The sequence below is a fragment of the Eriocheir sinensis genome, chromosome 24 (assembly GCF_024679095.1).
Source record: "Eriocheir sinensis breed Jianghai 21 chromosome 24, ASM2467909v1, whole genome shotgun sequence".
NCBI classification, from domain to species: Eukaryota; Metazoa; Arthropoda; class Malacostraca; order Decapoda; family Varunidae; genus Eriocheir; species Eriocheir sinensis.
The window spans coordinates 16,481,237-16,497,311 of NC_066532.1; the positions used below are offsets into that span (position 1 = coordinate 16,481,237).

Genomic DNA, 16,075 nt, shown 5'->3' on the forward strand with positions numbered 1-16,075 from the left:
TTTTTCACATTTTCATTCATTTCATATTCTTTAATTTCTCCCTAAGTCTGTTTTACCTCTGAACGCCCTCATTTTGCCATTAAATTCGCTCTTTTCCCTTAAAACATCAATACAGAACTCTAGTTTATATATAATAGGCCTATACATGATGCATAAATAATCAACAAAAAGGAAATTTAATAGTAGAAAACACGTAACATATTTATGGATTTACTACTAAACGTCATCACACTGCCATTAAAATCCACTCTTAAGCCTCGGAATATCATGTAAAAGTTTTAATTTCTTTACATTTTTCACATATTCACCCCATTAAAAAAAAAATCAGGAAAGTCAACGAGGTATCAATCTACTCCTTCATCCTTTTACAGCGTCATCAACTCATATATTTAAGTTTATCTAAGGAATAATTTCCATATATATTCATTTGCATTTCTTTGGTAAATATTGCCCACGTCACGAGGATGAGGCGCTTTTTATAAGACTATGCTTGCAAGGGTGTCACGGTGATGGAATTGGATCCTCTGAGCAGCACAAAAGAATGGCTCTGAAGGGGATTGGAAGCCTTGTGTCGCGCAGGCTTTTGTCTTTTTCGTAATTTCAATATGGTTGGGATCACGTCGTCTCTACACTTTCCCTGTGCAGACGACAACCCGCAATGACCCGCGAGATTCAAATATGACCATTACACTAATTTTCCTACCATGGCACAAATTAATCCAACCTATAAATATGACTTCGATATGGTTGGGATCACGTTGTCTCTACACTTTCCCTGTGCAGACGACAACCCAGATAGACCCGGGAGATATAAATATGACCACTGCATTAATTTTCCTATTATAGAAGAAATTAATCCAACCTCTACATATGACTTTGATATGATTGAGTTCATGTTATCTATACGCTTCCCTGTGCCAGATAGACCTAGGAGATTTAAATATGACCCTAGCACTAATTTTCCGAGTATATGGCACAAATAACTTATATATATGTTAAACCACTGTATAACTCCACTAAGGTTGACTTTGTTGTTTTTTATGCTTTCCCTGCCCAGATGACACCCAAATTGACCCACGTGATTCAAATATGACCATTGCATTAATTTTCTTATGGCACAAATAAACTTATATATATGTAAAAACCATAGTATAAGTTAACTAGGTGGAATGTTGTTTTTTATGCTTTCCCTATCCAGATGAAACCCAAATTGACCCACGTGATTCAAATATGACCATTGCATTAATTTTCTTATGGCCCAAATAAACTTATATATATGTAAAAACCATAGTATAAGTTAACTAGGTGGAATGTTGTTTTTTATGCTTTCCCTGCCCAGATGACAACCCAAATTGACCCACAAGATTCAAATATGACAAATGCTCTATAATTTTCCTATGGCCTTATATACTTATATATATGTAAAACCATAGTATGACTTAACTAGGTGGACTTCATGTTGTTTTATGCTTTCCTGCCCAGATGAAACCCAAATTGACCCACAAGATTCAAATATGACAATTGCATTAATTTTCCTATGGCCTTAATATATATATGTATGTAAAACCATAGTATAACTTAACTAGGTGGACATTGTTTTTGTGCTTTCCTGTGCAGATGAAACCCAAATTGACCCACAAGATTCAAATATGACAAATGCATTAATTTTCTTATGGCACAAATAAACTTATATATATGTAAAAACCATAGTATAAGTTAACTAGGTGGACTTCATGTTATTTTTGTGCTTTCCCTGTGCAGATGACAACCCAAATTGACCCACAAGATTCAAATATGATAAATGTACTACAATTTTCCTATGGCCTTATATATATGTATGTAAAAAAACACTGTATGACTTAGCTATGGTGGACTTATGTTATTTTTGTGCTTTCCCTGCCCAGATGATAACCAGGATTGACCCGCAAGATTCAAATATATGACCATTGCAATCCTTCTCCCACCCATGGTATTAATCATCATCATTTCATCGACGCCTGTTCCTAGGAGCTCCCACCAGGGGATGGCCACGGCAGAAGAGTTTCCATCTCTCTCTATCTAGACACTCCCTCCTTGTCTGCTCAATAAAACCAATATATATTTTGTCTTGTTGGTAATGGTGTTCACATTGTCTCAACACTTTCCCTGTGCAAACGACAACCCACACTGACCCACGAGATTAAATAATGGCAAATTCACTCATTCTCCCGACCATATCTTGAGTACGACCAATTCTTCGTGATTTCAATATGGTTGTGTCTACTATGTCAATGTCGTCTATCCGCTTATCCTGTACAGTCGACATATCCAATATTTACACAGGAGACACAAATAAGCCCCTCTCCCTTACTAAACTTCTCATATACTACATTCATAACTTCAAAATATGTCTTCATGCTTTCCCTGCATTGATGGCATTTCACATTTAACCAGAAATCACAAAAAAATAAAAGTTCACGCACCTCATCTTTTCTTCCTTCATGGCGCTAACAAAATCCATATATGTATAAATAATTCCAAGATGTGATGAGGAAGAATGAGGGTGAGTGCAGAGTGTATACAAGGGAAGGGGGAGACCTCCATTAAAGGAAATCAATAGTGGATGAGTATTGGAGAGCTAGCCGAGGGAGGGAGTGCGCTGGGAGTGAGAGGAATGAGGAGGGAATGCGGTGAACTCAAATTAACAGGTCATCACAAGGAAACAATCACCTTAGTTTAGTTTTATTCTTGAGGGTTCAATCATCTTTCCTTGAGCATGTTTTCCACACCAGAGCGAAGGAACTGGCCTCGGTAGCGACATATTTAAACAACCTCAAAAATATGTCTATGCTGCTCGTAACATGAATCATTATAGAATTTACCCTACGGTGCAAAACTCGGAATACGTAAAACAGCGGAAGGAAAGCTAGCGACTCACAAAGGTCATAAACACACCAAGAATCATCTATTACTCATTGGTAGAAACAGGGAAGGCGCAGAATCATGTCAGTCTGGTGATGTGACAGGAAATATTTGAGGTGTTCGGAAGAGAAGGGGCGTAAGGAACAACCATATTTTTTCAGTCTGCACTGGGAAAGACAAACTCCACATCCCAGGAAGAACTAGACATAAGCTGCAAGGGAAAACCAACCCTCGGTACACCAACTACAAGGTCACTTTTCCCTTGCAACCTGTTATCGTCTGCCTGTCCCAGTGCAAGCTAGAAAATAAATCGCTCTGTCCCTTCCGCTCCTTCTCCGTCGAATGCCTCAAATGTGTGTACAAAAACTATATGGAAGACCAGAAAGTTGGCTCATGGGAAGAAGGGATAGATGAAGTAAACGATTGCTGTGCGGGACTTGAGCATTTCTTTAAGTAAAAACACGAACGCAATGCACAACACGTCTTAAGAAAGGGCCTCTCACAAAAGAACGTATTTTTAAAAGATGTCTTCAAAGCTAACCCTTTCTATTCACCTCTCAAAACCCTTCTGCTACCTTTGTTACTGTGTGTTTTTAGTTATTCTCATCCCGCAAGATCATATTTCACCCCAAAAATGTATCTTCTAAGCTAGGCAACCTTTCCTACTTCTCTTAAAACCTTCCTAGCCTTGTTCTTTAAGTGACGAAAATTATGACATCCTCATCCCACAAGATCATATTTCCCACCATGCTTAAAAAGGTGTGTTCTAAGCTAGCCAATCTTTTCTAGTCACCTCTCAAAAACCTTCTTCTATCTTTGTTTCTGTGTGATAAAAACAGTCATTCTCATCCCACAAGATCATATTTCACCCCATGCTTAAAAAGGTGTGTTCTAAGCTAACTCTTTCTATTCACCTCTCAAAACCCTTCTTCTATCTTTGTTTCTGTGTGATAAAAATGGTCATTCTCAGCCCACAAGATCATATTTCACTCCATGCTTAAAAAGGTGTATTCTAAGCTAGCCAATCTTTTCTAGTCACCTCTCAAAACCCTTCTTCTATCTTTGTTTCTGTGTGATAAAAATGGTCATTCTCAGCCCACAAGATCATATTTCACTCCATGCTTAAAAAGGTGTATTCTAAGCTAGCCAATCTTTTCTAGTCACCTCTCAAAACCCTTCTTCTATCTTTGTTTCTGTGTGATAAAAATGGTCATTCTCATCCCACAAGATCATATTTCACCCCATGCTTAACACGGTGTATTCTATGCTAGCTAATCTTTTCTATTCCCCTCTCAAAACCCTTCTATCTTTGTTTCTGTGTGATAAAAATGGTCATTCTCATCCCACAAGATCATATTTCACCCCATGCTTAACAAGGTGTATTCTAAGCTAACTCCTTCTATTCACCTCTCAAAACCCTTCTTCTCCCTTTGTTTCTGTGTGATAAAAACAGTCATTCTCATCCCACAAGATCATATTTCACCCCATGCTTAAAAAGGTGTATTCTAAGCTAGCCAATCTTTTCTATTCCCCTCTCAAAACCCTTCTAGCTTTGTTTCTGTGTGATAAAAACAGTCATTCTCATCCCACAAGATCATATGTCACCCCATGCTTAAAAAGGTGTATTCTAAGCTAACTCTTTCTATTTCTCTCTCAAAACCCTTCTTCTACCTTTGTTTCTGTGTGATAAAAACAGTCATTCTCATCCCACAAGATCATATGTCACCCCATGCTTAAAAAGGTGTATTCTAAGCTAACTCTTTCTATTTCTCTCTCAAAACCTTTCTTCTACCTTTGTTTCTGCGTGATAAAAACAGTCATTCTCATCCCGCAAGATCATATTTCACCCCATGCTTAACAAGGTGTATTCTAAGCTACCCAACCTTTCCTACTCCTCTTAAAACCTTCCTAGCCTTGTTCTTTAAGTGATGGAAACTATGTTAACTTCAGCATACAAGAACATATTTTACACAATACTTAACAAGGTGTACTCTAAGCTAGCCAACCTTTCCAACTCTTCTCAAAACCCTTCTTCTGGCCTTAAGTGTGGTAAAGGTTATGTTATCCTCAGCACATAAGATCATACTTCCCACCATACTTAAAGACATATTCTAAGCTAGCCAACCCTTTCTAGTCACTTCTCAAACACTTTCTTCCAGCCTTGTTTCTGTAAGTATGGTAAAAAACTATATGTCAACTGCATCATCTGTAAATACACTCACATGGAAGATGCAACAGGGATAGACAGCTGTAATATCCTCGAGGGAAACACTTGCGGAAGAGTTTGAAATGAAGAAGTACAAATATTATAAAGTTACCATATTATCCCACCTCCGATCATAGTCATACCAAATACACAGGATAGAGTTTGACAGAAAAAAGTCCTATGGTTGTGGGGCCCAGGTCTGAGGCGTGCATTCTCATACTCTGGCAACCTGATGTCTTACAGCATTTCTGATATCCGGGATAATGTATGATAGCCTCTGCATAGGAAACAGTTGTATCAATAATATGCAGGAAACAATAACAAATGAGGAGGGTATCAGGACACCTCTGCTCCCGAAATTGACCTATCTTTCGGCCACTCCAAGCTTGACTCTTTTGAAGGAGCAGTGAGTAGCGGGCTTTTTTTTTTCATTATTGTTCCCCTTTTTTTTTGCCCTTGAACTGCTTCCTCTATTGTAAAAAAATATATATATACTGTTAATTTTGAGTTGAAAAATATTACATCTGTCGCAGTTGGCTGTTTTGTAAATTTAAAGCCTACTACTTATGTCAGCGGAAGGCAGTGCCAAGGCTGTTAAATAGTTATAATCAGCAATCTTATGAATTATCAGAACAGCTGTATGGAGCACTCCTAATATTCTTTAACTAAAAAATTTAATATAATTGACAACATTTGTTATTGTTGCCTGCAACATATTTATGCTACGGTCCTAAGGTCGGCAGTGACTGTATATAGACCATTTATTTTGGGGGAGCTACTCTTCAAATACTGCTGCCGTCTAAGGGTTAAAGATAATGATGACTGTTTCTTAACCTGTGGGGATCATGTTTCTTAACCCGTTCAACATGAGGATGCATATACTGCGTCCTTGCATGCCCCGTACCATATCCGAGGACGCACATATTGCGTCCTGGCTCGCTTTAGCCAATATACAAGTTATTTTATCTCTACATTTATGCTTACATCTCAAAATTATCAATTAATTTATGTTTCTTTATGTGCACCATTTAATTTTGCATGTTTTCATATATAATACATGATGATTATGTTGAGTTTATGGCTGAAAACTTGTTATATTCGATAGCGACATTTGAAATTTGGCATGTGCGGCGATCCTGGATACGGCACGGGGCGCTGTTTGGGCTGGCCGTAGTCATGGGGTTAAATTATGACTCACGCAAACCATTTCATAATACATATCAATGCATTTGTGATCAGTTTATGCATCCTCTATTTTTGGGAGTTTACATCATGTCAAAAATTTGGCCCGTCGCTGCTACACAGTAAAGCCACAAATTTGGCCCGTCGCTGTTACACAGTAAAGCCACAAATTTGGCCTGTTACTGCTACACAGTAAAGCCACAAATTTGGCCCGTCGCTGCTACACAGTAAAGCCACAAATTTGGCCCGTCGCTGCTACACAGTAAAGCCACAAATTTGGCCCGTCGCTGTTACACAGTAAAGCCACAAATTTGGCCTGTTACTGCTACACAGTAAAGCCACAAATTTGGCCCGTCGCTGCTACACAGTAAAGCCACAAATTTGGCCCGTCGCTGCTACACAGTAAAGCCACAAATTTGGCCCGTCGCTGCTACACAGTAAAGCCACAAATTTGGCCTGTCGCTGCTACACAGTAAAGCCACAAATTTGGCCCGTCGCTGCTACACAGTAAAGCCACAAATTTGGCCCGTCGCTGCTACACAGTAAAGCCACAAATTTGGCCCGTCGCTGCTACACAGTAAAGCCACAAATTTGGCCCATCGTTGCTACATGGTAAAGCCACAAATTTGGCCCGTCGCTGCTACACGGTAAAGCCACAAATTTGGCCCATCGCTGCTACACGGTAAAGCCACAAATTTGGCCCGTCGCTGCTACCGGGTTAAGCGTAGGCTATTATATATTATCCACAGAAATCAGATATGCCTTGAGCCAGATGCCACCTCAGATTTGGGAGCCATGATTATAATATTTGAACATCATCATAACACCATATTTCCAATCCTGCTCATATCAAATACATAGGAAGGAGTTTGAAATAAAAGAAGCACAAGTATTATAAAGTTATCCAATTCTGATCATACCAAACAGTACACAATTTGACAACACTATAACCAGATTGGCGAGACCGTTTTGGCGTTGTCTCCCGCGGATCCTTTCCTCCCCGACACTCTGCCACACAGTCTCTACACCTATCTCTTCATCTCGTGTGATACCTATAGCTAACATACGAGAGGAAGATAGGTGTTGGGTCTGTGGGGTAGAGCAACGCAAACACGGTCTCGACAATCTGGCTTCACTAATCTAATCTAGGAAGCAAACATTGATAGTGGGAATTCATGAGTTGACCAATGTGTGATATATACCTCGGAAGCAGAAAGTTGGTTGGAGGCTGTGAATTAGTGGACTTTTTTTCTTTTTTTTCTTTGGTTGTCGACCCAGAACTGCTTCCTTACCATAGAGGAAAAAAATCTAGTGCATAATTGAAAAAGGTCAGCATATATGAAAAGCAAAATGGTACATAGGAGTGAGAGTATTGAGGTCAGAGTTCCCTTTGAAAAACTAACTTCCTTACCATAGAGAGGAAAAAAATGTAGAGTGCATAATTGAAAAAGGTCAGCATATATGAAAAGCAAAATGGTACATAGGAGTGAGGGTATTGAGGTCAGCGTTCCCTTAAAAAAAAATAGCTTCCTTACCATAGAGGAAAAAAATCTAGTGCATAATTGAAAAAGGTCAGCATATATGAAAAGAAAAATGGTACATAAGTGACAGAATTAAGGTCAGAGTTCCCTTTGAAAAAAACTAGATAAAAGAGTTGATTTAGCTGAGAATGAATAGTCGCTTCAAACAATTTATGGAATACTTTGTGGAATTTGAAGTTTTCCTTGATTTTAACCTTGAGACATTTCCCTTATTTTGGCTTGATTTTAAGTTTGATATTTCCTTTGATTTTAAGCTTATTTCCCTTAATTTTGCCTGGATTTTAAGCTTAATATTTCCCTTAATTTTAAGCTTGACATTTGCCTTGATTTTAAGCTTGATATTTTCCTTAATTTTCCCTTGATTTTAAGCTTGACATTTCCCTTAATTTTGCCTTGATTTTAAGCCTGACATTTCCCTTGATTTTAAGCTTGATATTTTCCTTAATTTTCCCTTGATTTTAAGCTTGACATTTCCCTTAATTTTGCCTTGATTTTAAGCCTGACATTTCCCTTGATTTTAAGCTTGATATTTTCCTTAATTTTCCCTTGATTTTAAGCTTGACATTTCCCTTAATTTTGCCTTGATTTTAAGCCTGAAATTTCCCTTGATTTTATTTAAACTTGATATTTTCCTTAATTTTCCCTTGATTTTAAGCTTGACATTTCCCTTTGATTTTAAGCTTGACATTTCCCTTAATTTTAAGCTTGATATTTTCCTTAATTTTAAGCTTGAAAAAATTAGAAAATAAAACTCCACTTAGCCAACAACAAATAGCCACTTAAGACAACATACACTTTACGGACCTTCTGACATTTTCCTTGATTTTCCTCTCTCGGTATTTTTCACACTTAACACAAAAAACTTTCCCTTAACAGACACATCAAAACGGCGTCATTATAATGGATACCAAAAACAATACTAACACATAAGCAACTAAATCAATACACGGAACATCACGCAATACATCATAAGCCTCTAAAATAATCAATGGTGTGAAATGGTATATATGGCGCCCCCTGCTGAAGTGGGGTATGCGACACGGGGATCGATCTTGATATGACTGACCTCGCATCGACTAACTTATTTGGGCGTTTTGAGGCAACTTTTCAAACTAAAATTCAGACGCGTTGGTAATATGGTCAATTGTTTTCACGCACCTGCCTGGGAAAAGTGCATAAAAGCCTAACTTCAACTGCTATTTTCTTGTTTTCTTTTCCTCTGCGTGCTGCTTGCCTCACTAGAGCAGGGAGCGCTTCATATTCAAAAAGCTTGTAGCTCGTGTCGAAGGTGTTGATTTTCTTCTCTTGTCAAACTCGTAAATCTCAATGGCTGCCTTTTCCTGGACTAAATTACTGTGAAAAAGACGAAAATTGAGGTGTTTGGAGGAGAAGGGGCATTGAGACAGAGCCATTGTATCTCTGTCTGTACTGGGAAAGGCAACCAAGAAATAGTTTGCAGGGGAAAAGGGACCTTGTATTAAGTGTTCTGAGGGTTGCTATTCCTTTGTAACTACTGTCTTGTTCTTCCTGTGATGTATAGACTGGCTTTCCTTTCCTTTTCCCAGTGCAAACTACAAGAAACAAGTTGCATGGGAAAAATGACCTTGTAATTGGTGTACTGAGGGTTGCTATTCCTCTGTAACTACTGTCTTGTTCTTCCTGTGATGCGTAACCTAGCCTGCCCTTCCTTTTCCCAGTGCAAACTACAAGAAACAGGTTGCAAGGGAAAAACGACCTTGTATATGGTGTACTGAGGGTTGCTATTCTCTTGCAGGTTATATATATAGTTCTTCCTGTGATGTGTAACCTGCCTTTTCTTTTCCCAGTGCAAACTAGAAAAAGAAATGACTGTCCCTTATGCCCTTTCTCAACCATACACCCTAAGGAACAAAGACTACATGAGGGATATGCTTGCGTCCCAGAGATGGTGTCTGTGGCAATACCCTTACTCTGTGCCACATATATTCAAGATGGTGGAGAGAGCGATTACAAGATGTCGACTAACCAAGGATATTACTCTCCCAGCCATCGCTCGTGTTGCTCTTCCAACTCTTTGACAGTCACCATAATTCGGAACTTCACTATCATTTAATGGAGGCATACGACAGGGGTAGCGTTTCTTGGTGAGACTTTGATTCCTTAACAGTCACCATCATTCAGAACTTCACGATCATTCAATGGGGGCATACACAAACACCAGGGGGAGCGTTGCCTCACCCACCCTATGCCGTCGAGCCTGTACTTCACATGTCTTAAACCTGTATTACTTTACTTTACAAACCAGTGAGGGAGATATAGAAAAAATAACGTTGGATTTACAAACACACGCACACACTCCACGGCTGCTCTCGTGACAGCCATCGGTGCGTATATTCTTCTTATTTACATTAGTTACAGCTTATTTGTCTACTTCCTCCGGCCCGGCTTGAGTCATGAGGTCCGCGATGTTCCGTTCCAGATCGTCGATGCGAGTTCCCATTTCATCTAGTGAGGTCAGGTTAAGGAAAACACACACACATACATACATGCATACAATCTCTCTTTCTCTTTCTGGCAAGACAAAAATATATACACATACATACATAAATACGGTAGAGGTTTGCTAAAGGGGAGACTTATGGAAACAGAGGAGGAAAGGCTTAACCCTTTCCATCCGTCACGCAGATGTCAGCGTCACAGTATGGAAAGGGTCAAGAGGATATGGAAGAGGATTAATTCTCTTCTAAACCTTTCAATCCTCCTCTAAATTCCTCTTAATCCTCTTCCATTTCCTCGTAAGAGTTTTAGAAGAGGATTAAGAGGTTTAGAAGAGGACTAACCCTTTCCATACGGTGATGGCGTCGGAATGAAGGGGTTAAGGAATCTAATTGCTTTGCCAAGGAACAAGAGAATCACAGCTATGAATAGATTAACCAGTGCTAAGTCCCTCTAATTCTGTTGAGGGTATCTAGAGTTAAGTAAACAGTCAGCATACAGTGAAAGAGTGGGCAAATATATTACTTAACTCATTTGTCATGCAGGGAAAATAAGGTCAATAAACAAGAATAAGAAAAATAAAAAGAGGAAGAACAAGAAGAAGGGAAAAATCTGTCATACTACGGCCCATCACACAAACACAGAAGAAGAAGAAAAAATTACAAACAAACCATAAATCTAGTTACAATATATACCATCCAATCAGCGACCAGTTCAAAATGTAGCTTATACTGTTTCCTAATGCACGTAGGTAAAGAAGAGAGTGAAATGTTTGCATAAAAGGATATTTCTCGATATGATCTGGTCGGACATGCTCTGAAACCGCTCCTGCATCTGCTGTAGCAAGACTGTCACCTGCAAGGAAGAGAGACATTAGAGTAGGTACACAATGCATCATATATAACAATAATAATAATAATAATAATAATAATAATAATAATAATAATAAAACTGGCTTGGACATTTTCTTCCCCTTTTATATTAATTTACCAACATGTTTTAATCTATTTTATTTATCTATTTATTTATTTATTTATATTTTTTTGCTGGTAATACTGCGGCTGAATATCTAGGCTCTCGCAACCCTCAGTGCCTAGGTTCAAAATAAAATAAAATAAAATAAGTAATAATAATAATAATAATAATAAAGGTGGTTTTGACATATTCTCCCAGGTTTTCTTATATTTACTGACATTATGCAGTTTTTTAATGTTCTAGCAGAGAAGAAAAAATACTGATATTAACAATGCCAATAATGATAAGAACAAAAGATGAACATCGATGAAAAAAGTGGAATATTACGTGGATCAAAATAACAAAAACAGTATGGAAAGTGAAAGAGAAGAGAGGAGAGGAATTACAACATGCTTATAGGCTCCTGCAACCCTCAGCGCCTAGGTTCCCTCACAAACGAGTCAGGTCTAGTAAAGATTAGGCATGGTACGGCAAGGAACAAAAGTCGCGTCGTCGCATGTGGTGAGCTAAAGCAAAAGGCTTGTGGCGTTACAATGGCCTTCAGGCAATACAAAAGTGATAAGGTCTAAAAAGCTCTGGTGCCCTGCTTAGATTTTGACTCATGTGTAAAATTACCTCCTACATTATAAAAAAATACCTTGAGAACCTTCAATGAATCTTTACCGCTGTCACACATCACGGCAACCACTGTAAATAAAATTTGCCTATGCCACTAACAAACTGGAGCCATTCAAGACGCCCCTCGAGAGAGCCTACCGAGATTGAAGGCAGCACCAAGTAAAAAAATAAATAAATAAAAAATGGATAATATTTACGAAACCTTAGCCACCTCTGGCAAAGTTAATACATCATGGATTTCTTTTAGGTCCCTGAATGCAGCGCAGCAACAAGTGACTTTTAGAAAGGAGAAAGAATCCAATTCAGGACTATTTATTGTTGAAAATTTGGGGTAATAATACACGAAAGTGTCGCCTCTTCTGGTGGCTGCCGCCATGACGCCGGTGCCACCGGCGTTGCGATAAATACCTCCTCGCAGAAATATGTTGCATGTACATGAGGGGTGTTCCACCCCCCTGGTTAGAAGGGGGGTCGAGGGGGGCAAAGCCCCCCATTAGCTGTTAGGTCGTAAAGTTCGGTTGGAATAGTTTAAGTATGTTCCCCCACCCTAAACCCTCTGTGAGCTATTTAACGGCTGCATTGGCGGCACCGTCGCCAGAAGAGGTGACGCTTTCGTGTATTATTATCCCCTATTTTCAACAATAAATAGTCCCTGAATTGGATTCTTTCTCCTTTCCAGAAGTCACTTGATACTGCACTGCATTCTGGGACCAAAAAGAAATCCATGATATCAGTATTAATTTTGCCAAAGGTGGCTAAGGTTTCGTAAATTTTCCCCTAAAATATAAAATAATATAAAAATAATAAAAAAAGGTAGGTGCCAATATATTATCCCCTACACCTGCTATTCTAGGGCACGGGGAGGTTTCTTGTGCTACAGACACCTTGCTTAACTAACTCACAGTAACCAAAAACAACCTAAACCGTCCTAAAAATCCTAAATACAGACTTTTAACAAAGCAGTTGTCATGGTAACGAGATCCCTGGAGGACGGGGACGAGGGATTAATGACCCTGAACGCTAAGTAGGGGCAAGGAGGAGGAGGGGGTAATAGGGAAGCGTCATATGCAGACCAATAAAATAATGAAATAAAAAAATAAATAAAAGGGAGTTGCTTATATACTCTCCCCCATGCCTGCTTTTCCACGTCACTGGGGGGCCTCTAACGCTACTGACACCTTCCTCATTTAATTAACGACAACCCTGAACAGCCTAAACCTTAACCGTCCTGCAATAACTTAAATACAGACTTATAACGAAACGGTTGTCATGGTAACGGGATCCCTGGAGGGCGGGGGCGAGGGATTAATGGCGCCGAACACTGCACAGGGACGCGGGGAGTTAGTAATAGGGAAGATGACGCCTTCATTTACGTATTTGGTGAGCTCCTGCACGTTCTTGGGGTCCGGGGCGGCCACGGCGACGGGCAGATCAGCATCGTTGCGCGCCTCCGTCCTGGGGTCCGCCATTGTTGTTGTTATCTGCTGCCCGGCAGGGGGCGCGGCGATAACGGCTGCCTGCAGACTGATGGTGACATTACTGATACTGCTACGTATATGATTGTCTGGATGAGTTAATTATTACACACCGATTCAGTAGTGTTAAGCATGTGGTGTGAGGGGCTACGTGTATAAAGGCCATGATGTAAACACCGGGCCGCCAGGCGAACACCACACGAGTAGTGGCAAGGAGACTTTTTGAGTAGTGGAGTGCCAGGGAGGCTCCTCGGTGAGTGCCAGGGAGGCTCCTCGGTGAGTGCCAGGGAGGCTCCTCGGTGAGTGCCAGGGAGGCTCCTCGGTGAGTGCCAGGGAGGCTCCTCGGTGAGTGCCAGGGAGGCTCCTCGGTGAGTGCCAGGGAGGCTCCTCGGTGAGTGCCAGGGAGGCTCCTCGGTGAGTGCCGGGGCGGTGCGGTGCGGGGCCAGGCGCCGCCCTCACAGCGCCGGGGCGGTGGAGGGGCCACGCTCACCTCCACGTCACCAGCCGGATAAATACCATTTTGACACACTACCCAAAATAATGGCTAATGTTGAAGGAGGGGCAGCCACCTCTTGCGAACCTAACACTTGCCTTATGGAACGTTTTGTGGTTCCTAGAAGAGGGGGGAAAGCTCCCTCATTAGGGGGTTGAGGGGGGAAAGGCCCCCATTAGGTAGGTTGAATTAGGTTGGGTTACTTTAAATTTGTTCAACATCCGTGGGACGGAACGAGGCAGCAGTGGGAGTGGTCCACTATGCCGGCTGGTGATGGGTGTTGGGCCACACAGCAGGGGTGAACCCCAGGCATTGAAAAGTCAATCATTTAGTGATTTCTGGAGAATAAAACCATCTCCATAACAAAAAGTATCATATTTTGCCCAGAAATAAGGTCAGTGTCTTGAAATTAGTAGGCTACCCTTTCCTCAACAGTCCCCAAAATAATTGCAACAAGTGAAGTTATCTAATCACTTTATTTTTTACCTGTCCCCTCCAAATAATTGAAGGGTTATATATTTATTCACCTTGATGACTGATTGGATCTCATGGCAAGGCACCTTTTCCATGTATCCTCAAACACTCAAATACACTCACTTTTTTTTGTCCTCACTTTTCCTGGAATTTTGTCTTTCCATTTTGCAAGATCAAGACAGTCTTTCATACATGTTAATTCTGTCCTTTCCTTAGGTAATAACATAATTTGTCTTCTCTTTACTTTCCCACCCCATGACCACATACCACGAATAACCAATGTCTCCTTTCTACTTAGTTATTGATACTAGACCATACTACGCTGATGATGAGGACTGAGAGTTCTCTAGACTTCCCTTAGTAACTTATGACACCTATTTAAAGCAAGCTCTTCATCTCATCAGCTTTCCTCCTCTTACTGATAGTCTTCTACCTCTTAAATTCTGCCGCCATGTTGCCTCTCTTTCTATCTTCTATCGTTATTTTCACGCTGACTGCTCTTCTGAACTTGCTAACTGCATGCCTCCCCCGCCCCCCCACTCCCACGGCCACGCTGCACAGGACTTTCTACTAAAGCTCATCCCTTTACTGCCCTTGAGCTGCCTCCTTTGTTGTGTAAAAAAAAAAAAGCGCAGTCTTCAATGCCATGCTCTTCCTTCCAGCGCCAACATGCCAAGGGAGACGGGTGAGCACAAGACACATTTCCCAAACAAAGAGGCGCGCTATGACTGCTGGGACGCAAGAGACAAGTTTTGGGCGTGTCTTGATGCTGGAGGTAAGCTGTCTGTTATCACCATCCTTAGAGTTAGATTCTTTTTGGTGCTTAAGTTAAATATTACTTGGCTCATAAATGAAATGAAAGAATGCATAACGGGTAGCATATTTTTGCAGAAACGCACTGTTCAGCATTTCATAAGGTTGATTGAGCCATAGAGAATAATAAGAAACTCTACATTGGACATCAGTTAAGTGGAATCAAGAGTAATAGTAAAGTTGGTATACTCAGACACTTCTGCCCCTCATATTAACTATTTCCAAAAGCCCAAAAAGAGATGAATTGAGGTCTAATGAGTGTTTGTTAAGATAATGGTACAGAGGAGTCAAACTACCACCAGGGTCATAAAACTACCCTTTAAAGGCCCACAACTCTTATGAAATCCTTGTTAAATGTGAACTTGGGTGCCAAAATGTTTAAAAATATGGCCCTTAAACCTCAAACCAGAACTAAAGAGATTATATTGTAAGCTGTGAACACCACATTGCAGCTTCAGGTTTGACCAAATTATGTCACGTTATGCTTTTCACACTATGTATTTTTCCTGCCAGGCACCGAAGACAGCTGCAAGGAACTACGAAACAAATACACGGAGCTCTGTCCCTCAACCTGGGTGAAACACTTTGACAGGAAGCGCCACTACCTCGTATTTAAGGAGCAGATGAAGCAAGGATACGAGCCATTGGAATCTAAAGAAGACAAAAGTAACGGATAGCTTCTGTGAAATGGTGATAGTTTATTTATTTTGTATCTATATATATACTGCAATTTTAATAACTATCTAGGTATGTACAGACTTATTCTAGCCATGGGGGTTGCTGTATGTAAAAAGAAAAATAACACAAGCAGAATCATTTTGTAAGGGAATGTGTGAAGGCTTCAGAACAGCATAAATAAAACAAATTTGTTCAGTACTAGAAATATTTGTTTGCTCATATTCCTTCAAGCAAAACTGGTATG

The 16,075-nt window shown here is 40.2% G+C and overlaps 1 protein-coding gene and 2 long non-coding RNA genes across 15 annotated transcripts; 2 read left to right on the plus strand and 1 right to left on the minus strand.

Annotated features, from left to right (window-relative positions):
- Positions 1-2,709: 2,709 nt before the first annotated feature.
- LOC127002944 (uncharacterized) lies at positions 2,710-4,841 on the minus strand. 4 transcript variants are annotated; one of them, XR_007756762.1, is made up of 3 exons: positions 4,694-4,841; positions 4,309-4,572; positions 2,710-4,190 (listed from the first exon to the last, which is right to left on the minus strand). It is a non-coding gene; the product is annotated as an uncharacterized LOC127002944 (long non-coding RNA). The 4 variants fall into 4 exon arrangements; XR_007756763.1 differs by having other exon boundaries at positions 4,309-4,451; positions 4,573-4,720; XR_007756764.1 differs by lacking the exon at positions 4,309-4,572 and having other exon boundaries at positions 2,710-4,208; positions 4,573-4,720.
- Positions 3,907-8,721, plus strand: LOC127002943 (uncharacterized). 10 transcript variants are annotated; one of them, XR_007756757.1, is made up of 3 exons: positions 4,013-4,156; positions 4,279-7,740; positions 7,861-8,721. It is a non-coding gene; the product is annotated as an uncharacterized LOC127002943 (long non-coding RNA). The 10 variants fall into 10 exon arrangements; XR_007756755.1 differs by having other exon boundaries at positions 4,279-7,666; positions 7,790-8,721; XR_007756751.1 differs by having other exon boundaries at positions 4,279-7,617; positions 7,741-8,721.
- Positions 8,722-13,437: 4,716 nt separating this feature from the next.
- On the plus strand, positions 13,438-16,036 carry LOC127002942 (cytochrome c oxidase assembly factor 6 homolog). Its single transcript, XM_050869249.1, has 3 exons — positions 13,438-13,626; positions 15,003-15,115; positions 15,667-16,036. The coding sequence occupies exons 2-3, from the start codon at positions 15,010-15,012 to the stop codon at positions 15,828-15,830; spliced, it is 270 nt and encodes an 89-aa protein (XP_050725206.1). The 5' UTR covers positions 13,438-13,626; positions 15,003-15,009; the 3' UTR covers positions 15,831-16,036.
- The last annotated feature ends 39 nt before the right edge of the window (positions 16,037-16,075 follow it).